Below are 23,684 nucleotides of genomic sequence, written 5' to 3' on the forward strand. Positions count from 1 at the left end.
AGTACCCAGGGGCCCTCCAGCGCCGCCTAGCCTGCATCATCGCTCTGACACGCTCAGTTATAGCGTGTTCACTCCAAACCTGCGCTGTTTCTCGCTAGCTTTAGCATCTGAGCATCTCGGTACTTGGGTTCAGATATGCCACACAGTAACACAGTGATTTGGCCTATATGATCCTCATCTGGAAATATCAATCACAGAGCCCAGGGCCCTCAACAGATACCCACTTTTTCCCTCCTGGCATGTATAGCCGGATTTTACTCTTTGGTACCTGGTACTCTCTGGTTCTCAGTGGGTCTATTTTTAAGCTGCAGCTTCTCTCCATCTGCCATAGTAAGTTATGTCAGCTATTCCATACTGGAGGGACCTGACTTGAGGTGTGGCCGTGAGGCTGAATTTGACTGGGAAGGGTTTCCTTCTGAGGCTGCAAGCTGAAGAGAAGTAAGAGTCAGTCCAAAAGAATGAAGTAACTGCTAGCTGCAGGCCACCTCTCTGTGCTCTCTCTTCCACCACCAATGTGTAAGGTGTGCATGTGTGAATGTGCTCACTTTTTCCCAGATAAGTGGGGGCAGGCAAATAGCCCATTTGGCTTCTTCTTCTTGAGGAGCTGGAGCTCAGCTGCTGGGAAGCAGCTGTAACGGGCCTGTGAGTCTACACAGAGTGGCTGGGGATTGATCACACGGGCCCAGAAGATTTTCTCCAGACAGATTCTGAATCCATTTCAGCTCAATTTGTTGAATTCCCTGGGCTCACTAAGCCATCTTCTCAATTTAATCTATTGGTAGCCCCCAGAGTCAGAATGAGCTGGAAGGAACTCTTGATCTTCGAGGTTACAGAATACCAAGAAAGTGACAGAGGGAAATGTAGGTGTAAATTCAGTCATATTTAGAAATGTTTTGTGCCATTTCCGTGAAAGTTCTTTTCCCATTTCTCATTGCTCTATGAGTTGCCCTAGTCTCCCTTGAATTCTAGTCCCCAGGTGAAAGCTGCCCCCACCCACACACAGCACCCCAGTTCTGTCCCAGCCGGGGGCAGCTTAGCATGAGAAACAAAGTGAACACTTGCTCCAGCCGTATTCTCTTTTCTGCAGCAAGCTGTAGTTCTGATTTTGTGGCCCCAACAAGTTCAATAGAATTGTTTCCTTTTCTCTGACAGTTCTGTTCTTGCTTCGTTTGCAGATATAAAATGAAAAGTGTTCTTGCTATTGATGCTGTGAAAATCGTGGGCTATCTTTCATTCCATTGTACTCCGTCCCATCTCTCCCTTCAAGGTGACTCCCAGGCTCTTTAGCTCTCTGAGTTAATGCTGATACTCTACAAAACAAGGATCTCCTTCTCCCTGCAGCCTGGCCCTGAATTGCAAGGCTGAGGCAGCCCCAAACCCTTCTTGTGCCGCTGGCACCTGGAAGCACCTCCAGCTGTCATGTCTTCGCAATGGCTTGGCCACCGCCCCAGCTGCTCCCGTGCTGCAGCCTGTCTCCAGATGCTGCACTCCTGTCTAGTGTGTCGTTTGATGTACTGTATTCCTTTGGTGAGGTCTGGAGGCTTGGAGCAAGAGGTCTCTTCTTGATCTTCTGAAAACCCAAGGAATAACATATTCCCATTCCTCTGAGCTTTACGGCCTTGAATCTGTTCTGTGGCCAGAAACATGAAGGGCCACCTGGCTTCATCCATAAGAGATGCGCCTTCTGTCCCAGCAGCAGTGCTGGGGCACCACCACTACCACAGGGGTTCCCCAGGAGGTATTTGCGGTTGCTGAGACCCTGCCCACTGTACCTCCTCACTCCAGACCTATGTGCCTTCACCCGGTCGTTTGGCTTGTCATAAGCATTCAGAGACTTGGAGCCCAAGCTCAGGCTCAGAGTGTGCTGTTTTGACTGTTTCTAATAGTTCTCCTTGCCTGTGTCTCATTCAGACTTCATAATGCAGCATATTTCGTGGCCTGCCACAGTGGTCCACTGTTGGTGATAAATACATTGGCAAAGTGAACGATTGAACCAAAGCGAAAGAAAAGGCAATGTCAGTTGATTAGTGATACCTATTTTGTATAAAATACCATCTTTGGATGCAAACAAGTACAGAGGATGAGATTCTGTCCTTGAGAATCTGACCAGTCACATGGAGTCAAAGTGGGCCTCCCTAGTGACCTAAGGGTTGAGTCTCAGCTCTATCACCTCTATGGCTTGAGTTTGATCCCCCAGTGTGGGAGCTGACCCACATATGGTACAGCTCTGCTGTCTCCCTCTGCTCTCCTCCACAGTGTATTTCAATTGATCTGCCTGTTCTGCTCCCCACTCTATCTCTAGTGAACTGTCTCACCCATACACTTCTGGCCAACACCCCATTTCTTCTGTGAACCCCGCCCCCCCCAAAAAAAAACCACATATGAAATTTTGAGCATGGATCATTGCTAACAATGATAAAGATAGAGTTCAAATATATTCGGCTTTCCCATATGTCAGGCTTTGTGATAAGTATTTTACATCTGTAGGCTTCAGCATTCACACAACAGCCATATGAATTTGAATATATTAATTTGGCCAATGTACCAGATATGGAAACCAGCTTTGAATGGTCAGGGTTCCAGAACTAAGAAGTGATTGAGTTGGGATGTGGCTCCAGGTCTGTGTGGCTCCAGGCATTAATACTTCATCAGATTCTGTTTTCTCTGGCTCCCATTCTGCATGAGAAATGGTTAGTATCATAGGCCAAAATATAGCCCAAGGACATAGTGGGGAAGCTTATTGGAAGAGGAAAATGAAACTGATTGAGTTAACACTTTCAAATATGACGTGAAAGTCAGATTGTAAAGAGAGAATGTCTGGGTGCCTGCTGGAATGGAACTCGGGAACAGCGTGGCTGAGGCATCAGTCTAATCTAGGTGAGAGCCATTTGTGAGTGACTGCTGACGCAGTAAGACTGGAGGCCTGTGTGGAGCCAGACACGCAAGATGACAGTTCGTCCCACATCTTGGTGCATGTGTTTCCTGTGCATCTATGGGGAACTCTCTGGCTTGGCTTGATCATTCCTAAGGCTTGTAGCTGAGCTCCCCTCTCTGTTGCTGCTGCTGCTGTGATAATACTGGTTTTCTACCTGGGAGAACCAAGCTCCTCCCCTTCTCCCTCTCGCAGGTGCTGGCCCTCAGGTCTGGGGCCTGCCCACCTGAGGGTAGCGGGCTGTGCCCTGGCTGGCTACAGGCCTGGTGGGCCCTCTCCTCATGCCTTCTCCTCTTCTCCTGACACAGGCATTGAATGCCCCAGAGGAGCCCGAAACCTCCCAGGCTTAGTGCAAGAGGGAGAGCCCTTCAGTGAAGAAGCCACACTTTTCACCAAGGAACTGGTGCTGCAACGAGAGGTAAGGACGTCTCCAACTGCTGCTGGCGAGAGGAAGGCAGAGAACTGGGCTGTGCCCAGGCTGATGTTTATCTGCCATGTCAGAGATCAGTGTGGCCCTGTTTCCATTGCTCAGCCTCCACATCCGCGATCCATTCTTTCTGCACACATCTTATTTCCTGGAGCCCTGCATCATTGGCCAGACACCCCCAGATCTCTGCTCCTTACCACTGGCGTCCTGGGATGCCCGGCGAAGGCCAGGCCAGCCTCGCCAGGATCCTAATGCAGGGAGCTTACAGCTTTGCAGTCCTCCTCCCTGGCGAATTAGCCTGAGCTGCCTGCCTCCAGCTGGATTTAGAAGCTTGACTAACCCTGTCAGGGGCCAATTTTCTTTGAACATTTATTTGTATCTTTGAGTAATTGCATTTTCTGTAGCGGGTTTTCTGACTTAATTTAATTGTATTTCTGTTTCTGCCTATTGGGCTGGCTCTTGCAGGCAGGAGTGAGGCTTCTGGGCTGTGGTGGTGCCCATCTACCTGCTAATTTGTATCAGGTCATAGTCAACAGATCCATCTTCTTTCCAGGAGTCTGCCAGTCATTCATCTAGCAGGTGGGCTCAAGAGAGGAGCAGCAGGGGAGCATGCTGGACTCGGCTTAGGACTTTAGATCTGCCTCCTTCCTCATTTCTTTCACGCTCATCCACAGGGACTCTCCAGCTTTCCAGCAATATACGACGCAAAGAGCTAAAAATTGTTGGGCCCAGAGGTTTACCTCGCTCATGGGTCTTCATAGCTCCTTCAGATAAGGCATGTGGACTTCTCTGGAATGTTAAGTGAAACAAATGCCTGTGTGTAGATTGCTGCATCTTTCATTTGGACTGTATCGCCAGTGAATATATGATTTGTGGGAGGGGTCCGGAGACCAGGCTGGCCTCCTTGCTTGTGAGGGACCACACTGGCCTCCAGGCAAGCACCACTTTTACTGTTAATTTAACCAAGCAGTATTTTGCTGCCAGTTGCTCTTCTTTGGGGTTTCTCTAGCATTTACCATCTCATTTTGTCGGAAAAGTGGTGTGGTCAAAGGAACCCTGAGTTCTTCATTCGAGGGTGACGCTTCCCATTTCCCAAACAGCTGCAGCCCCCGGCTGTGCAATTCCTCCTTCGCCACCTGTGCAGTGGTGGGGAGTTGCAGTCTTAGCCCCTGACGTTGCTTCTTCACATTGCCTGTGATTGGTTTTTGGTACAGCCCATTTATGTGTGTGAAGAAGAAATCTTTATATTGGCTTGCAAGATGCTTCTCCAGGCCCCCTACTTTGTAACATTGTAAGTTGAATTTTTTTTTATTATATAACAGTTGTAAGTTGAATCTTTATCAGCTAAAGATAGCCCCCTGCTATAAGAGTATCTTAAGTATCCAACACCCTAGTTTCTGTCAGGATTAGGTAGAAAGGGGCAAAATATTTCAGAATTTCCTTCCGTTCAGGTTTTGGACAATGATAAATGCAGTGAGGGTCATGATTGGAAGAAAGCAACTTGTTGGGCTTCAAGTAGATTGAGGAAAGCCCCTGGCTGACTTGCCTGAGACATATGTTAGTGACATTTGCAGCACTTAACTATCTAAATCCATTTGATTTTGTCTGTTTCTCAGCAGTCGTCTTCCAGTTGTTTCTTTCCTTTTCTTTGTTCACCAACCATGCTTTTCTACCTGTTCATGTTTCTGGACCATTGGTGATACCCAAAAGCACAGGGGGGTGGGGGGGGGGAGAATACAGGAATACGGCCTCTTAGAAGGAGCATGGCCTGAGCTCCTGGACTCACCCTTGAGGGCCATCACCATCTCCTTATCTTTGTATATTCGCTAATACTTGACTGTTGAAAAAGACAAAACTTCCCATCTTCTCTGACACCACCGAAATGCAAGTTTGCAGATCCTTCGTCCGCACACCTGATGCTGGTCTTTCTTGCTGGTCATGCCCCAGTCTTTCAGTTGGCTCTCTCCATGAAGAACCTTGTACATGGTTTTAGCTGTCAGATGATGGGCCCGGTTGACTGCTTTGAGAGGTCTTCACCCAAAGGACACGCAAGGAAGGTCTCAGCTCCAGCTCACCAGGGAGTTGGCGAAGGGGACTGGCTGCGGCCCAGGGTCCTGGGCAGCTCCTTCGCATGCGGCATGGAAATCTTTTTCAATAGCATAGGAACGAAGGAGGGTTTGTTAGAGGTTTATTCGTTTACTTTTACCTTTATGTTTCTTGATTTTGATTCCGAATGTCACTTGGGAAATGTTTTTCCTTCCCATCATCCCTACCCCACCAGCCTCCATCACCTGGGTGCACAGGCCCTTCTCAGCCCTCAGAGTAAACATGGTGCCAGTGCACAGCTATGTAGGGGGGTGCGCTGTGGGCCGCCTTCTCCAGGAGCATCTGGAGAAGAGCTGCTAGGATGTTCACAGCTGGGCTGGATTTTGTTCTGGTGCCTGTTTCCCTTAGCTCAGGTAACCAGGTTTGGGAAGATGTGATTGGCCTTGACCTGCCCTGTCCTCCCCCTTTGGATTTTTCGTTTACCATCTTACATTTAGCCAGGATTCCTTGACCTCTTGAACACCTTTTCCAGTTACTATGTACTTGCATTATCTTGTCAGAAAGGAAAAGCGAGTGCATTTTGCAGCCGTCTGGGCCCGTGTGCTTCCGCAGAGGCTCGCCCTTGGGGTTGGGCCATGGCCTCTGAATGGACTGGAGAGGGGAGGGCCCCGCCCCCACTCTGCTCCCCACCAGGCAGTGGACAGCAAGCTGGTGGGCCGGTGCCTTGCACTGGTGTCGGTCCCTGTTTTGAGGTGTGTAGTCTTGGCTGTCAGTGCCCCCCACAGGGTGGGATCTGCTGCTCTATTTTTGGTGAACAAGACTTGTAGTCACTCTACAGCATATCCTCATGTGGAGGCTGCACAGTCTCAGATTGGCTTCCTCTACACTTCAGGTGACCCCATGGTCTTGAACTTGAGACCATGTGGTTACACTGACATCTGCATAGCTGATCTTCGTCAGTCCCATTTCCCCAAGTGGCTCCCTACTGCCTTTCATTGCCTCTCGTCTCTTCTCTGTGGTCTTCCTCCTCAGCCATTGGTTTCTTTTAGCTTTTGTTTCTCTCCCTAACTTGGGGTCTGGGAGGACTGCCTCGGGTCAGTAGCTCTGGTAATGCTCACAGCCCCATGGCAGGAACAGTAAGTTTATGACCTTGAAAGCCAAAGCAGCCAAGGAACTCTCAAGTAACTTGATGCTTCTACTCAGAGGAAATTTCGGAAACTTGGCCATTCTTCCCAGCCTGACTCCGTTGGTGTGGATAGCAGGGTTGGGCAAATCTGACCCTCTGCCGGTTTCACAAGTAACGTTTTATTGACATAGCCAAGCTAACTCTTTTATGTACTGTCTATTACTGTGTTCATGCTAAGCAAAGTTGAGTAGCTACAGCAGAAGCCATCTAGCCTGTGAAGTCTAAAATTGTTATTCTCCCATTATCAAAAATGTCTGCTGACCCTTGCTGTCCTGGGTATTCTGAATTGGATTTAAAGGGTTTGTTTCAGCCCTGACAATGAATTTTCGCTCACGTCTCTGACCTTTGAGAGGGGGCTACTTTTGGCCTACACAATGTAAGATCAGTGTCTGCTGCTCCAGCAGTCACTGAGCTGCGAGTGCTGCGCCCCATTGGATGGCTTGTGCCTGATGACACACCCATTACCTCACACCACACTGCCATGCCCCTGCCCCCACCCTGTGCCTCCCCCACCCGCACCAAATGCAGCTGCCTCTTTCAGGCAGTTCTTTGCCATACTGCCAAGGACAGAAAGATCTGGCATATTTTTCCAGACAGGGAATTGTGCCTATGGCGTGCATCTTCCCGAAGTAGTGGTGAAAACTAGCGTCAGTAATGGTGGGCTAACCAGCCTAAAGGTGCCCACTTTTATGCCCTCCCACTCCAGCTATCACCTGCCTGGGGTACTTGATTCTTTCTGTCTAAAACACTGACCCAGCAATCCCAAGCTACCCTCTTCCTTTGAGACTCTTTTTGTGTATCCACGCCCTCTGGGGTCTCTTCACACCTTGCCAGAATGCCAGCTCACCAGCACGCACTCACCACTCTGCTGCAGCCTGTGGCTGTCAGGAAGCCTGCACTTTAGAGAGGAAGAAGACGTAGGTGCTAGTAAGAGCGGTCATGCCACACGTTAACCCTGTTCGTTGGAGTGCAAGTCCCCCGAGCTAAGGGCAGGGTATGTGGCGGCTTGGTGATCACTTCCAAGTGTGTTTTCAGAGACCCCTTTGTCCTCTCCGGGATCTCAGAAACCGCCCTTTGCTCCTGCCTGGAAGATGACATCCTCATGCTGACATCCACGCAGGGACACCCGGCTGCTGCCTTGACCTATTTCCCTTCTTCCTGCTGGCATCAGAAGGGAGGATGTCCCCTGGGGAGCGCTTTCACAGTTGCAGTGGCCAGGACACAGTCCTGGATTCCCTCCTTCCCACTCCCCCCTGCTTTTTGAGAAACAAAGAAGCATAAAAGCATTACAAGCAACTGTTGCTGTTGGAATCACATGTATTTATGTTTCAGGGAAATGTGGACCCAGCAGTGAAGACTAATGTATATTTATGGGGGGCGAGTGGAAAAGAAAACTTAGACTCGAAGGAAAGCGAAAGCGGTTCCATTTGTTTTAGCACTGAGTCTGTTCCGTCTTGTCTAAGAAAGATAACGGGCCTGAGCATCTTAACATTGATCAGAATCCGCATTCCCCTGCGCCCCTCTGTCTTTCCCCAGGGCTCCCCCTCAGCACTGTGCTACAGCTCTTCCTCTCCTCCTGTCCCTGCCAGTGTGTGCGACCCCTTCCCTGCCCAGGAGAGAAAGGCAGGAGGTACAGTAGCAAGTTATTTCTCAGCTCTAAACCATGAGAACGGCAAGAAACTCAGAGCTGCAGGGAAACCCATGCAATCAAAAGACACCTGAGGTGGGTGCGGGTGGGGACCCCCACTGTGTGCCATGCCCTTGGTGACCTTCAAGTAAAACTTAGAACCTGCTGGAAAGCAAGCCACTGTCAGCAGTGGTTGGGTCTTTGCACACCCTAGCAAGACGCCTACTCGGGATGAGCTCCCCCGCTGCCGGGACAGAGGGCTCTGGTCGGCCAGCTCTGCTGCCCCAGGTGACAGCCTGCCTTGAGGACACCAAGAAGAGCTGTCCTCCCTAAGAGAAGTCAAACTTCTCTTCACACAGCATCTTCTCAAGTAAAAGTGCCTCCATACAAAGTGTTGCCTATTAATCTCCCCACAGAGGTGCAGTGACCTGCCTCCTTCAGAACCTGTCTTAATCGGATAAATTCCAAAACTCAAATGTCTGTTTCAACCGGGGTGCATTCTGTTCTCAGATTTGCCTAGTCTTGCTATTAGAAGGTTTGCTATTAGAAGGTGACGATTCTTTTAACCATACTTGACCATTTCTCAGCCCTCAAATGCCTGAAACTGACTAGGGAAGCCCTGGCGTTAACGGGGAACAGGCCATCTGGTGTCAGGAGCCACTGCATCGGACACTGACTCAGAACTGTGGAAACTGCAGAGGGCCGTGAGGTGTCGGTGTGGCCTTCCTGAATTGTTTCTTTGGACCGCCTGATACTGGACTGCCTGCTTTATCTGTTCTCTGGCCTCTCTCAACGTTATTTTTTGTATAATGATTTCCTCGCCACCTTTTCTTCATTGCAATTTAATTCTATATACCCATATTCCTGTTTCTAATCTTTCTTAATAGCCAGGTCTGGTTACATGCTTTGCTTAGAAACTCCTCACTGCCTCTGGGATGAATCTGACCTCCTTTAGAGTCCGTGTATCCTTGATTGCCTCTAGAACGTCATGTCTCACCACTCCTTATTTCCAAGCGTGTACCTCATTACAGCTGTCCTTTTTACACTCCCAGTTCTCCATATATATAATTTCATTTCGTATCTCCCATCCCTTAGGTCAGTTGAAGCTCTCCACCCAGCCTAGCATCCATCTCCCTTCAGTACTTTCTCCAATTCCTACATATTTTTCAAGATAAAAATCCTTTCCACGAAGTCTTCCTCTGATCACAAGGCTGGGACCCGAGGCCCACTCAGCACACATCTGTCATGCAAAGCCCAGTGGTGCTAGGGGCTGTGTGGGAGTGTTGGTCTCTCTGCTAGACTACCAGCTCCTCAAGGACAGGAACCAGTCTCTTCTGTCTTTGTGTTCTTTGCATTTTGTCCCAATATAAGATACTTAATAGGTAGATACTTGTTTAGTCAGCTAATCGGTTCTCTGTGCCCTAATCCTAGAGACTGATAAGGAAATGAGTTGTCCTTTAAGGTTCTTTGGAAAAGCGCTCTGTGTTCGGCATTGGTGGGGCAGGGAAGGAGACTGGAATCGTGATGCCGGACAAACAGCTGCTAATTCAGGAACTTGGCATTGAAAAAGTCCGTTACTAAGACCTCAGGGACCTTGTGCTCCCCTGATGTCCAGGTCTGTCCACTCAGGTAGTGAGGCAATGAGATGATGATGTGTGGTTGTTCTGACAGCAGTGCTTCACGGAGAAGCACATGTGTCCTTGCCTCACTCCCAATATAGTTCCTCTTCTCTTTCTCTCCCAATGTCTCTTCTCCTTTGCTTTTGTGGAGAAGCTTAAGTCACAAATTCCTGTTCACTGATGAGCTTGTAAGACCAAGCTGTCATCTGTCCACTCCACCAGCTCTGCATTTCTGGGATCCACCAGGTATCTCTAAGAGCCCCGGGAGGATGGCCCTCATCCAGCTTCTTAGCAAAAATGGTGTCAAAATAGGAAGAGCTAGGTAAACGTGAAAAATGGAGGCGTCTGTCACATTTCCCTGGCTGCGGGGGCACCCCACTCAGCTCCAAAGCGCCTTGGGTAGTTTGGTCTCCAGTCACCTGTGGCTTCCCCAAGAAAGTACAGCAGCGCATGCTGACTGGGCCAGTGGCGTTCTGGCTGCACTGGGGGTTTCTCTCCAGGGGGGTTTCTCTTGGCAAAGCTGCTGGCTCAGAGAGACTGCTGTCTATTTGCCTAGTCTGCTATTTGACGTTTCATGGCCAGTCAAGCATAGAATTGCATCCATTCTTCTGAAATAGCTGCTGAGTATAATTTTTCATTGGTTTGGCCAAGACACTATTACCTGTGACTTTCATACTGGCTGATTGGAATAGGTTTCTTGGGTCTCACTGCTCTCCAGAGGCCTGTGCTCACATCCCAGTCTGGTTTTGGAGTTGGGGGCAGGATGAAGTAGACCAAGGTTTAGAACCACACAAGATTGGTCTCCTTGGAACATGTACATAAAGGTTCTCAGAGAGGCAGATTCTTTTCCACAGAAGAATCTCTTCGTTTCCCTGGAGAATTGGCCCTCCCTACTATTGTAAACTCTTCATTGAGGGACTTTCATGTCTCGTCTGCCAGTTCAATTTGTCTCTCTTATTCTTTCTACCTGTAAAGTCAGTAAGAAGTTCAGTCCTTTGAGCTGACATTTTCAGTGTCTTCCCCAAGAAGAAACATTATCAATGCCACGGCAGCTCCTGGCACTAAGTTTTCCAGAAGTAAGATAGGTTTCAAACATGGCTTCCTTGTGCTTCTTTCTACTAGAATGGTCCACAGTATTTGCTTTAGACATCATTGAAATTGAGGCCTGGGAGTCAGTATAGTGGACAGTGATTGCCTTTGGAGAATGTGTTCCCTGGTTTACTCAAGATTACCCTGACAAACACAGGGTCATAAAAATCCTTTAAACAAAGCCGTGCAGAACCCCTGCCACCTGTGGTATTTGATTTGTCTGCCTACCTGACATAAAGTGATGCCTTTTATGAGCCATGCCTCTGGAAGCCAGCTATTGCCAGGACATCCAACGTGGTCGAGCTTCTGTACAGCTATTAGAGACTGTGACCCGGAACAGAAGGGGACGCTTGCTGAAGTCCTCAGAGATAAGGGTTGTACTGGCAGTGTAGGTGCCATTTATTTTAATTCAGATGTATCTGACGCCCCTCATTATAGTACTTCCTGGTTCCTCTTCTTCAGTTATCCTGAATATTCACTGTTTCTTGTGCTTTGATGAAGGCTCAAACAAACAAACAACAGGGTCCCCCCGATGGCATTAAGTCTCAGCACTTGAAACTATCCACAGCCACTGCAGCATGAGTTTGATCCAACCAGGGAGCTGACCCACATTGCGCAGCAGACCTCTCCCGTCTCACCCACTGCTCCCCTCAGCAGTGTACTTCAGTCAATCTGCCTGTTTTGCTCTCCACTCTCCACTGTGTCTCCAGTGAACCCTCTCACCGGGCCTACACCCCAGTTCTTATATACATAAATAAAAAAATCTTCAAAAGAAAAAAAAAAAGGAAGCTAACATCCTTCATGTAGTAACAAAGGGCTGAAGAAAAACAACTTGGAATTTTTTGCTCTTCAGATGAAAGCCCTAAATTTTGGAAGCCTAATTTGGAAAATAGTTCTCTGTTTCATTATGTCTTCTGCCTTCCAGAATCATATTCACTTTCCAAACTAAAGACAACTTTATAAAGATTTTCCACTGTTTCCAGAAGAGCTTCACCCAGTGAGGAGCTTCACTCCAACAGTCACGTTAACTGGAGTATGTGGCATGTTTGGGGGTCTTCCTCCCTCCTATCCTAGTCATTCCCATGTACATCCACTACCTAAGTATTGATCATTTCACCTGGAATTATGTGATTCTAGTGATAGCTTTACACAACACAGCCCTTAATATACAATGGCAGGACTTAGCTGCCAATAAAGAGTAAGCCGATTGCTGATAGTATTGGTTCTTCAGGTAATACTAACGTGATATGTAACTAACAATAACATCACCACTGCCTACCCCCCCATGCCCCAAGGACACAGGAGTGATGCTCTTGGTAGATGAACCGACCTGAACCCAGTCCTGTTTTTGCCATTAGCATGCCCACTCTCTGTCATTTGCCAAGGACTGGATAACACCCTCTGAATTCCAAACTTGACTTTACTGATGAAGTTCCCACTTGCCACTACACCTGTGACAGTTTCTGGTCAACTGAAAGTAAATAGATTTTGAAAATGAAAGTGACCAATGGTCTGTCATGAAATGGCATGGTGCATGAAATCAGATTATGAGCAGGCTTGAGAATTAACACATGTCACATTCAGGAAGGAGGTCATTCTTAGACCCATCTCTAGAACACTGAGGGCAGCTGTCCCTTCCTGGCTGCTTAATAAAAACCCTATTAATAACATGTACAAAGTCTGACCGAAGTTCTCATTCCTACTTCACCATTTACTGGGTGACCTTGGACACAATCACCAGGGCAACCTCAGCACATGATGGACTTCAGTTTGAAGGAGCTCTGGGGTTGTGGTACAGTAGGTCTGCTAAGCCTTTCTTACCTCACCCCTAATAAAGAGTACCTTCTCCTAGGGTAATGTAGGTGGAAATAATGTGTAGACATACTGCACCCAGCTCTGCTGCCCCCAGTGGAAAGGAAACAGTGAACAATAGCTCCCATCACCATGTTTATGATGAATGAAAATCCTGTCTGGCCTTAGCTAATATCCAGGACTAGAACTCCAGCTTGGACAATCCACAGTGCTCAGGGTTGTGGAAGCAGGTTGGGTGTAGATCTGCATATTGGCAACAGCACTTACAATCAATGGAGAACAACAGTTATTCCTCTGTGCTGCTCGCCATTCCCCAAAATTGCCTGTTAAGCCACTGACAGCATATACATAACTTTGCCCTGTGGCTCAGAGACTTCTCTAAAGAGGATTGCTGGAAACTGCGACCAATTGAGTGGACTTGGCATTGACACCTACTTGCCATCCGTATTTGCCATCTTAAGTTCTCAGAAGTGCATTTAAGTACCATCCGAGGTCAGCCAGTCTCTTTCCTGTGAAGGAAGACTGATGGCAAGGCCTCTTCCCTCTGCTTCTGCATGGTTCTAGACATGAGACCCATCCTTTCCTAGGCAGCTTCACATTCCGTGAAATAGCAAAGACCCAAATGTAATGCCTGCACGTCTAACCTAAGCCCACCGCCTCTTCTAGACGTGACTGCTGGCAGATAAGTGGGGGGATGCCAAGACTCCACACATCCACAGACATCCAGTAATACTGCACGCTCAAACTGCCATCAGGGTATTCAGAGGGGCTTTCAGTACTTTAGGGGCTCCATGCTTTCTCTCTGGTAGCTTGTTTCCAGTGTCACTGCAACTTGAAAATGAGGGGCACAGGGAAGACTTACCTAAATCCTGGCTGCTGCTAGCCCATGGTGGCACTGTTCTTTTTTGTCCCCGTTTGATCTTGCTGTGACCACAGCAGTCTGAGATTGTCATAGGTTGATCTTTGAGCAGTACTCAGTTGGAGGGTTGGCGTATATGCCGGGCAGAGGGACTCAGCAACAATGTACATGTTAACCAGGACTGAAAGGGATCAGAAAAGGATCCCCAAGACAGATCTTTTGGGACAGTTGTTGCCGCAAGAACAAAAGCTGTCCATCAGGCCAGCAATGAACACAGGAATGGGAAACTACTTCACTGTGCCATTTTTCTCACCGGATTACCAAAGCTCCGCCCTCTTCCCCCTTTCCCTTCCTTGACGCAGTGGAATTCTATTTCACGGTTACCAGAAAAGGACCTTGGCATGGTGGACAGCTCAAGGTGCAGATCAGACAGTAAGACCAACAGGTCTCTTCATCCCCCACAGCGGCCTGCGTGTCTCTTGCCCTCGGAAGCCCCTGCAGCCTGTGTGGCGTGGGGATGCCGTTACCTCTCCAGTTGAATAAATCTGAAACTACTGACCCAGGATTTTTATAGCAGTGCTGCAGCCTGATGTGAGGAAATGCAACAAATAGTCCATTACCGCTGATTGGATATGGATTTTTAGCCTGGACCCTTGCCACTTGGTAATTTTAGAATAGGGTCACTTTCGGAATTGGAAGATTCCTTGTAGGAGGGGACTTGTGTCTGCTAAATAGTTGCTTCTCCATGGCCTCTCACCAAACTCCCCACCTCCAGTGCAGGGCCCGTCTCTCCGCGTGCCTGGCAGAGAGCCAAAGCTCATCCTTCAGCATTGGAGCGGGCTGCAGATGTGTCCTTTCCCAAGTGCCCAGGGTGTGCTTAACCACTTCCTCCTTGTCATCTCAGCATCTCGCTCCAAACACATCAGCACCTTTGTAACTTGCATTTTATTTTGCTGTTTTGGCCCTTCAGGTATTTGTGGGAGGAAGATGGGGACACCAGTGAGCTCTGTCACCAAGTCGTTGTCTCTAGAGAGTCATTTGAGCAGGAGTGTCCAGAGCTTCATGACAGGCTCTCACTGTTTTCACACATGGGTTTGGAAGTTGGATTCCATTTCATATTTGATATGTGATCACCTGCCAGGGTTTTTTTTACCACCTGCACGATGGGAGAGGTGAACCCTAAGGTGTGCAGTGAGGCCAAAAGAGCCCCCATTATTTGTGCCTATGTGGATCAGGGTCGCCAGGCCCCAGACGATGAATAAATAACCATAGCCAAGTTGGGCCCTCTGTCACCTGGAGAGGAATCTGATCAGACCATTGTTTTTTCACACCAGCATCTGAATAACTAGACCCAGTTCACGCAAGACGAGACAGCCAGTCCAGCGAGACCTGGCCACTCAGTACCTCACTGGGCTAAAGCCAGGTTGATCTCCACTTTTCTCATTGTCATTAAATTTGTTACATCCCCCATTCTTGGTGTAATTTAGTTTTAAATAGGCAGTATATCCTCAACACAGGAGCCATGCCAGAGGACTGGGGGCTTCTCTCAGTCTTCCTTACAGCCGGATGGACTAAGCCCTGAATTGAAGCTAAAAAGCAGATGCTTTTCTGTCTTGTCTTCCTGCTGTGGGCAGTGCAAGCCCCCAGCCACTGTCTGACCCTGCTCTCCGGCAAGACCGCATTATTCCATGTGGTGTCTCGTCGTGCGTAGCCGTCCTTCTACCCCAGGGTTCAGATCAGACCTCTCTCATTTTGACCCTGACCTCTCTGATGGTCTTCATGACCTAGCTTTTAGTGCAGTGTTTCAAAGGACTGGCTTGAAGCTCAGGAGCCAGCATCTTTGTTACTATCAAGTAGGAAGCAGCAGCAGTGTCGTCTCCTTTCAGCTGTTGATGCAAGGTGGGGTTAGTAAGGAAGAGCTAGAGCCTGCCCTTGCAACTTTTGATTCTTGCTGTCCTGTCCAGAATTGGACTCGGTTGTTGAGACAGCCCAACCCAAGCCAGCGTCACTGAGGTGTAGCCACATCACAGATTCATGAGGCCTGGGATCTGTGGCACTTACCACCACATAGACATCTACACTTGTGTCAAGGGAAGCCAGATGGCGTTACATGCCCTGGTTCCCTGATGAGTCAACAGCAAGCACATGCGATAGAGCAGGAGGCTCTCTGTGGCCACCTAGAAATGGGCAACCAGGCTCTTCACCCTGCATTCACACATGCACCCAAGCATGTCTAATACCCTGACCGAGGCCCACTCTGAGAAGATTGAGCCCTCCCCCACCACCCCGATTCCTTTCATCTGTCCTTCCTCGTGCATTCTTTCCCGTCCCCCTATGTTTCTTTAATTTGTACAGTATTGTTGAGAGGTGTTGAAGAGATCAATAGCAATTCACCTTTTCCCTTACTGATTAAAGTGACAGCAAGTTAAAATGGCAGGCAGTACCAATTCATTCATCGTGAGCCACCCACTTCCCACCAGGCCTCTAGGACCTCTCCCTCTGCCTGCGGTGTTGCTCATCTGAAGCTGCAGGTCCTCTTGCTCCCCAGCTGTTTAAAAGGAATGGGTTTGGCTCCTGTCATCAAAGCTGGGTAGACATGGGGACTTCAGGTCTCCGTGAAGAAAATTAACTCTGGCTCCTATTACTTCACGCGTCTATTAAAATGACCCATGGTCATTGAAGGCCAAGGCTCTTTAAAGAAAAGTTAGCACCTATTAGAAAAGCAAGACACGGTTTTCTTGTTTAGTATCATAGTGTGAATTCTGTTGGTTCTTTAGTGCACACACTTACACAGAGGCTCCTGTTCACTGTGCCCAGCCTGGTCTCTCGGCCCCTCAGTGCTGAAGTCTGTTGCCTTGCACAGCATGAGCCAACTTCCATCAGCTTTTGAGGCATCCGCTCTAGAGAGCTACCTGGAAGTAGACCCTTGTCCGGTCCGTGGCCTCTGTCGTCAGTAAAGGGCACCACTTACCTGAGTGGACCATTAAGAGGTGACCCAAGGGTATAGTGCGCACCAGCTGGTGGCTGCCAGCAGGGAGCTTGCGGTCTCTTGTGTAAGCCTGAGCGCACGGCCAGGCTTCTGCAGAGCAGCTGTGCCACCACGGTCATGTTTCCTGGTGCCCAGTGGGTTGAACCACTCTTTTGGATGCCCCTTTCCCAGCAGGGAGATTTCACTAGAAACCCCATGTCGCTATGTCAGGTAGCTCTGTGGTTGCAGATGCCAGGCCTGGAGAAGGCAGCCAGCTCTCTGTGAAGCTGGTTAATTACATGTGAAGCTGCCAGCAGGACGATTGTTCTTTTCCCATGGATCATTAATAAACCATTCTGGCCTGCATGGATGGGGCGGGGGAAGTCTCTCACATTCTATCACCTTCCGTGGCTTTGTTGGACAGGTCTTCCCCCTTTTCTGTCTAAAGACGTCAAAGGCAAGGGTGAGGAGATAGAGGGCGAAGGAGACTGTTTCCTTGCATGCATGTGTTTTCTTTCTCCTGAGCAGGAAAGCAGGCCCCTACGCAGACTGCCTTGGCAGCCGAGTACAGAGGGCCCAAGGGGTGCCATGGGTGGGAAGTGCTGGCGGCTCGGCACCTATCATGTGCAGCAAACTACAGAGCCTGCCGGTCTGGAGACAGGCAGCTAGTGCAGCAGACGGCAAACGGTCCTGCTCCGCGGGCCTGGTAGCAGCACCACCTTCCCCTTTGGTCGAGGCGGCCTCATTCTGCTGTGCCTCAGTACAGAAAGCATTTCTGGTCTTTCGAAACTTTTTTTTTTTTCCTTAGGCAAAGAGGGAAGAAGGCAAAGCAGATATAATATGGGAAGCTCAGTTTAGTTAGAAACATTTCCATGTCAAACAACCTAAAATAGAGCTTTTCCTTTGTTGGCTAGAAAAATTTAGAATTGAAATCTGCATTTCTCCATAGAGCATTGAGCACACAAAATAAGGAATGCATTATAAATAGAAATGAGCATGACCTGTTCGGTTTCCAAGGACTTGAGCATACAGCCTGCAGAGTGTTTTATAGCTCTTAGGGCTCTAGAGGCTATGTAGCCAATCCATATACTTCACAGTGGTTGAGAAAGCTGAGGCACAAAGAAGGTGATGGCTTGGACACGTTCCCACAGCAAATCACGCGAGAGCTGGTCCCCCGCTCCACCGTACTCCTCTTGACTCTCGGCAGTGCCTCGCAGACGCCAGCCGCCACCACCTGTTCATCCACTTGTGGTACAAGTACTGAGTAGAGACAATGGCGGTGGCACGTGAGAGGGAGTAGTTGTGTGTGACAACCAGGTCTGACACACATGCAGACCAGGACAGACCAGGTCTGACACACATGCAGATTCTCTAAGCCACATTATTTCTGTGAGGAAAGGGCAGGCGGTGAAGTCGTGAGGAAGTCCTCACAGGCCTCAGCAGCCTGTAAAGGCTGTTGCTAGACAGGGGTGTAAAGAACAGCACACAGAATGAGGAGGCATTCCAGAGAGGGAGGAGTGCAGGTGTCTGACAAACCTGGAATTTTCCATTGCTTTTCCTGATAGGCAGTTGTAGAAAAGCTGCTGTCTTTTCCTGCCAAAAACTTAGCTTCAAAAGAGCCCAAAGAAACAGCCAGGGAGTGTTAAGCCTGTATGTGAAGGGCTGTCTTTTTCTCCTTCTTGTGTATGTGTGTGTGTGTCAGGGGTTGGGGCGGGGAGGCTACATCGTTCTGCTTTTTTTAAAAAAAAACTGGGAGTTGGAGAGAGGTGAAACCTTGCTCAACTTGCCCTCTGGCCCAGCTCCAGCTCCCTCGCTGTGTTCTCCCCTAGGTGCCATCCCGAGCCCACACCCCCGTGTGCTTAACCTGCTCCCTTGACCCTCACAGGAGGCTGGTACTAAGGCCCTGTCCCGGTACTAGGGCCTAGGCCTCGCCCCCATCCAGTTGCCGAAGCTGCTTACCCCTCTTGTTAGCAGTGACGTCTGTTTGTCTTTCAAGAGTTGTCAAGTGGGGGAGGAACAAATCACATTTTCCGGCAATTTAATTTTATTAACTCTGATTTTTTTTTTTTTTCCCCTTTCCAAAGCACAGCTAACTGGAGCTAAACATACACACCAGGGCTATATTTAGTCCTGGTGGTATGGTAGAGTAGGGAGGCACACACAGAGGTTTATCTGCTACCTAGTAAACACAGGGAGGTGTCAGGACTGGAGAATTCAATAGTAATAATAAGCATTTATATGGTGCGATGACAACTTTGATACAGGGCATAATTTTCTGGGGGTTGCTATTAATTGTGCTTCTGCCTGTGAGCGGCCCCCTGGTGAGGGGCTTGGAACACCATGCAGAGTTAAGCTATACTAAACATCAATTAAAACAGTGTAAAATAGAAACGGAATAAAATATGCAAAGGTCAGGGTGGCTGGGAACATGCAGGCGAGGCCCTGGGGAGGGGGCTTAGGGCCCGGCGAGCCTAGGACATGGGTGCAGTTGGCCCTGCCTGCCCTGAGCGGCTTGGGGCTCCCGGGTTTAGTAGGTTTACTGGAGAATTAACATGGGTGCCTTGTAGTTTCCTCAAGTTCAAGTCTTTCCCTGAAAGAGTCTCAGAAACTACTCACGGTAGCCAGCAAGAAAGCCAATCTGACCGCGTCTACCAGGGCTGTCCAAGAGAACTTTCTGGGGTGATGGAAGTGGTCCCTAACAGCACTGTCCGGCGTAGCAGCTACAGAGAGACCGAGAGCACTAGAACTGTGGTCAGTGCACTGAGGCACAGAAGCTTTAATAAAACATCATTTAATCGTTTTATACAGCCACATGTGGGCGTGGCCACCATGTTGGACAGCACAGGGCTCCAGACAGCCCCTCAGCCGCACTGAGCAGGCAGGGCCCTGCTTGCATCACTCTTCTGAACAAGCCTGCACTTTTTTCCCTCCACGCTTTTTTTGGCTCAATCCTCTCATGTTCCTGACTTAGGCTTCCATATCCTCTCATCACAGCCACACAGTGCCAGCACCTAAGAAAGTAGATAATCCCTGCATCAACCCAGAGAGGGGGCCTTTATCTTTGCCCCCCTTTTCTCTTGATAACTCCCAGTCAGTCTGATAGCTGTTGTTTCCCACTCTCCCTGGCACAAAAAAAAAGGGGCTGGCTTGGGTACCTCTGGCTGAAGGTCACACACGGGCACTGCATCGCTGTTCCCACTGAACAAATGATTCGGTTGCTGAGTGTGACCCTTTCGTTCCCCAGAACCTGCAGGGATTGCAGACTGCCCAGGTCATCTCGGGAACACTCACCTGGCGTACCTTGGTGCCTCTGACACATGAACTGGAAACACCTTTTCCTGTAGCACTTGTTGAGTGTGTGCTGTGGACCCAGATTGGCGTACTCCAGGGGAGCAGGGCTCTCTGCCTAGCACCGACATCCACCTTCAAAGCCTGGGTCCTCCATTTACTAACTGACCTTGACAAGATTGGTTCCCTTCCCTGAAGCTCCATCTGTCCCATTAAAAATTACTGTGCCAGACTTAAATGACCTCTGGGGTCTGAGCGGACCCAGAGAAGATGCAGAGAAAGAGGCCCTCCTTCCCACACTGCCCTGTACCTCCACTCGGTGTCCCTCATCAGATGTCAAGCCTACATTTAAAGCACCCCTTACCTGAGGCCTCCAGGAGCCTTCACCTGTGTCTGGTTAGCAATAACCACCTCTGGGAGTTGCCCAGCACCTCAGACACCTCTCAAGCCAAACTGAGTGGCATTACCTATCCTGAATGTTCGCCAGCCCCCTGTACCCAGCACTCACTAGTCACTGCTCCGGGGATTGTCCCCAGCCACCCAGAGCCCCTGTGGAGCTGCCAGCACTGCATGGCTTACAAAGGGCCCTGTGGCATCGCTAATTGAGGAGCTGTGAGCGGACGCCCTCAGTAGAGGTATTTTTAGCTGCAATGATACAGCCTCATCTTTTTGCAGGATGTTTTGTTGTTATTTTTTAAATGAAATACATAAGCAAAATTGAAGGCTATGGTCTTAATCCCCAGTGCCAACACCCAAAAAGTTTTGGGGTACCCACCCCTGCCTCACCATAGGCTGATCTAATTAGCCCTCTCTAATACCAGGTGCTGAGGCTCAGACTTTGCCAGAATTTTAGGCCAGAGAGACAGCATGTTCAGAAGCAAGAAAAGCTAGAAATAGAGGGGAGAAATAATGCAGGCTGGCCTGGCATGAGGTGCTGAGGGCCCTGCGAGCAGCCTGGGCCCTGGGAACTCACCTCCTCAAGGCTTCTCTGACCTTTGATGGATCTGGTGGATGGAGTGAGGGAACCTCGACTCCTGAGGATTAAACAGCTTTGTGTTCTACAAGGGATCAGCTTCTGTGGCCTGCCGGCTTCTCAGTGCTTTTGTTTTTCTTTTCTTCATCTCATTCTGTGGCTGGTCACCATTTCTTGGCTTGTTTATTACCTATGGTGTGGCCTGAGGCTATAGGACACTCGTAGGGCCATGTCCGAAGACATAGCAGGGTCCTGGCTTGACTGGCCACACACTGGAGCCCTGGGGTATCTAGAAAAGACACTAATGCCTGGGCCTCCTTCCAAAGGTTCAGGCTTCATCAAGCTCCGGCAATTTCATTTTAAGTTCCTCAAGTAGATTAGGTTGATTCCAAAGAATAATTTTGTTGATGGTGGTAGGTATGATAATGGCATTATGGTTAGGTAAGAAAATGGCTGTGTTTTTCAGAAAAGCATACTGAAGTATGTAAGGGTAAGATGACATCATGTCTGGGATATGCTTTAAAACACTTCAGCAAAGAAAAAAAAGGGGGCTGGGGGTAATTATAATAATGGATGGTCAGTGGATGAGAGGGACTATTCTGGGTTTAGTGATTCAAATTTTTAAATCTTCGGGTTTTTTTTGTTTTGTTTTGTTTTGTTTTTTTAATTTAAAAGCTCCCCATGAATCTATAATGTGCAGCTAAGGTTTAGAGCCAGATATATCTGAGTTTAAGTTTGGATCCCACATCCTATATCCACTTGGATTTGGGACTTTGGATAACCTAAGGCTGAACTTACAGGGTCAGAGCCTGTGAGTAATCAGGACCCTAAGCTCCTGGGAATGAGATGGACACAAAAAAGAAATGAAGCCTCGGTCTGGAATCTGGATTCAGAGTGGGTAGAGGCAGCCGGTCTCTCCTGCCGCAGCGCACACTGTCACCCAGCCCTGAGGCTGCTGTGCCCCCCGCTGGCATGTTGTCTACCCGTGCGCCCCAATGACCTCCAGCCACAGAGGGGAAATCAGCTGTTAGCAGGTGCCACCTGATCCTGACTTCCTCCATGTTCAGTACCTTCCCAAGGGGGGTTTGCTAAAGCTGGGGTGTCAGGGCGCCCCCTTCCTAGAAGTCCTCATGCTTGCAGCTCTTTGTGCATGTGTGTGAGGACCTTTCTGTGACCTCTGTGCCTATTCCAACTCCCAAGCAATATTTTGGGGCTCTGGAACTTGGGCTAGACGCTTCCATCTTTAAGCAAGGTTGCAGGATGCTAGCTTAGTACCTCTCACTCTAGGGCAAGCTGCCATCTCTTAACTGATTGACAGCAGAGCACTGGGGCAGAGCACAGGCCGCTGAGAAGCTGAAGCATGGACGCTCCTGACTGCCCAGGTCACTCAACACTCAGCGTGATGCCACTAGTAGATTTCCTGGGACGACAGGAGCCCAACCTCCCTGGGGAAACCTGAAGACAGTGCCAGCTGGAGAGAGATGCAGTCACCCCCTTCACTTCCATAGGTCTGCTGGGGTATCTGCATCGTCCCCTTAGTGTCAGCCTGGGTCCTGCTGCTGCCTGATGCCCACCTCCAGGAGGCAGACCTCTGCCAGTCACTGAACAAGCCGCCTCAGAAACACAAACACACACAACCGAAGCCTTGTGGCCTACTCGCGTTTCCTCTCAGGACTGTTCAGATGGGCAGAAGTTTCCCCTCCCCTGTGATGCTCTTCCAGTTAGGAGCCCTCTGTCACCACCAGACTGTGGCATTGTCTGCTACCAGTGGACTGAGCTCTGAGGAGCCAGGACCGCGTCTTTCCTCTCCTGTGTTCCCTGGCACCTGGCACAGTGTGAGCAACTCCTGGTTCTAAGTAAGCACTCAGGTGACTGAGGAACCCATGGAGGGCTGTGGCAGGAAGTGATGCGGGCTAGTCTGAAACCTAAAGCTTTAAAGAACCATTTGTCCTTCCTTTGGGCTTATGAACCTGAACTGGGATGACCTTCAGCCCAGCCCGAGTCGGCTTATAGCACAGCCTGACCGGGGCAGGTTTCTGGCTGAGTATGGCTAGAGAGACGCTTGCTCTTTGGTTCTGTAACTCTTTCCTTTGGACCACATGGTTGTCTCAGTGCCTCCGTTTCTCCTAACTGCCGGGCAGTCTTGTCTTCACTCTCAGCCTTGAGCTCTGAGGAGGTGCCTGTCCTTGCACAGAAGGGCCTGCCTTGCTTTTCCAGGGCAGTCAGTCAGCTGTCAGCCAGCTCTCCTGCCAGGCCAGGAGGCGACTCCTAACTGTGTTGAAACCTCAGGGGCGACTAGCTCAGCTCAAGCAACATTTTGTGCAAGAAGCGCTTCTGGAGTTGGTGACAGGGCTGTCCTGCCTGTCCAGTGCCGAGTCTGAGTCGGCCCCTTCAGCCGATCCTGGCACGCCCCCACATCACCTGGATGTATGTAAAAATATCAAAGTCCTATCCCACCACCAGAGATTCTGTTGAATCCAATCAAGAATCTAAACAATGGTTTTCTTTAGCTTCCCCTGTGCTGGTAATAGGCACTTGGGACCAAGAACCCCTGTCTCCAGGAGTCTTATCTCGGAGGAGCTGCAATAGCATCTGAACGTCCAGCTGCGGGCCCCGCCCCCAGGCAAGGTGGGCGAGCCCCACAGGTGTGTGCCTCTTCTGGGCACCCTGGGCTGCCTTCCTGAGTTCTGAGTCACAGCTCCCTGGCTGATGACGCAGGCTTCTCGCACTCCCCCACAACACACATGGCACCTATAGCTTCCTGACCTTGGGCAGGTGAGTGGGGAGGAGACAGATGTCTGGGGACCATGGTTCTGTTCTGGAGACATCAGAAGGGTAACAATCTAAAGCTGACTCTG

The 23,684-nt window shown here is 49.4% G+C and overlaps 1 protein-coding gene across 1 annotated transcript in view; it reads left to right on the forward strand.

Moving 5' to 3' along the window:
- SND1 (staphylococcal nuclease and tudor domain containing 1) overlaps positions 1–23,684 on the forward strand; it is a 381,281-nt gene that overhangs the window by 288,787 nt on the left and 68,810 nt on the right. Inside the window, exon 16 of the mRNA XM_004677002.2 lies at positions 3,241–3,350. Within this exon, the coding sequence (XP_004677059.1) occupies positions 3,241–3,350 (110 nt within the window). The remainder of the gene's footprint in view (positions 1–3,240; positions 3,351–23,684) is intronic.

The sequence above is a fragment of the Condylura cristata genome, unplaced genomic scaffold (assembly GCF_000260355.1).
Source record: "Condylura cristata isolate star-nosed mole 26May11 unplaced genomic scaffold, ConCri1.0 scaffold00005, whole genome shotgun sequence".
NCBI lineage: Eukaryota > Metazoa > Chordata > Mammalia > Eulipotyphla > Talpidae > Condylura > Condylura cristata.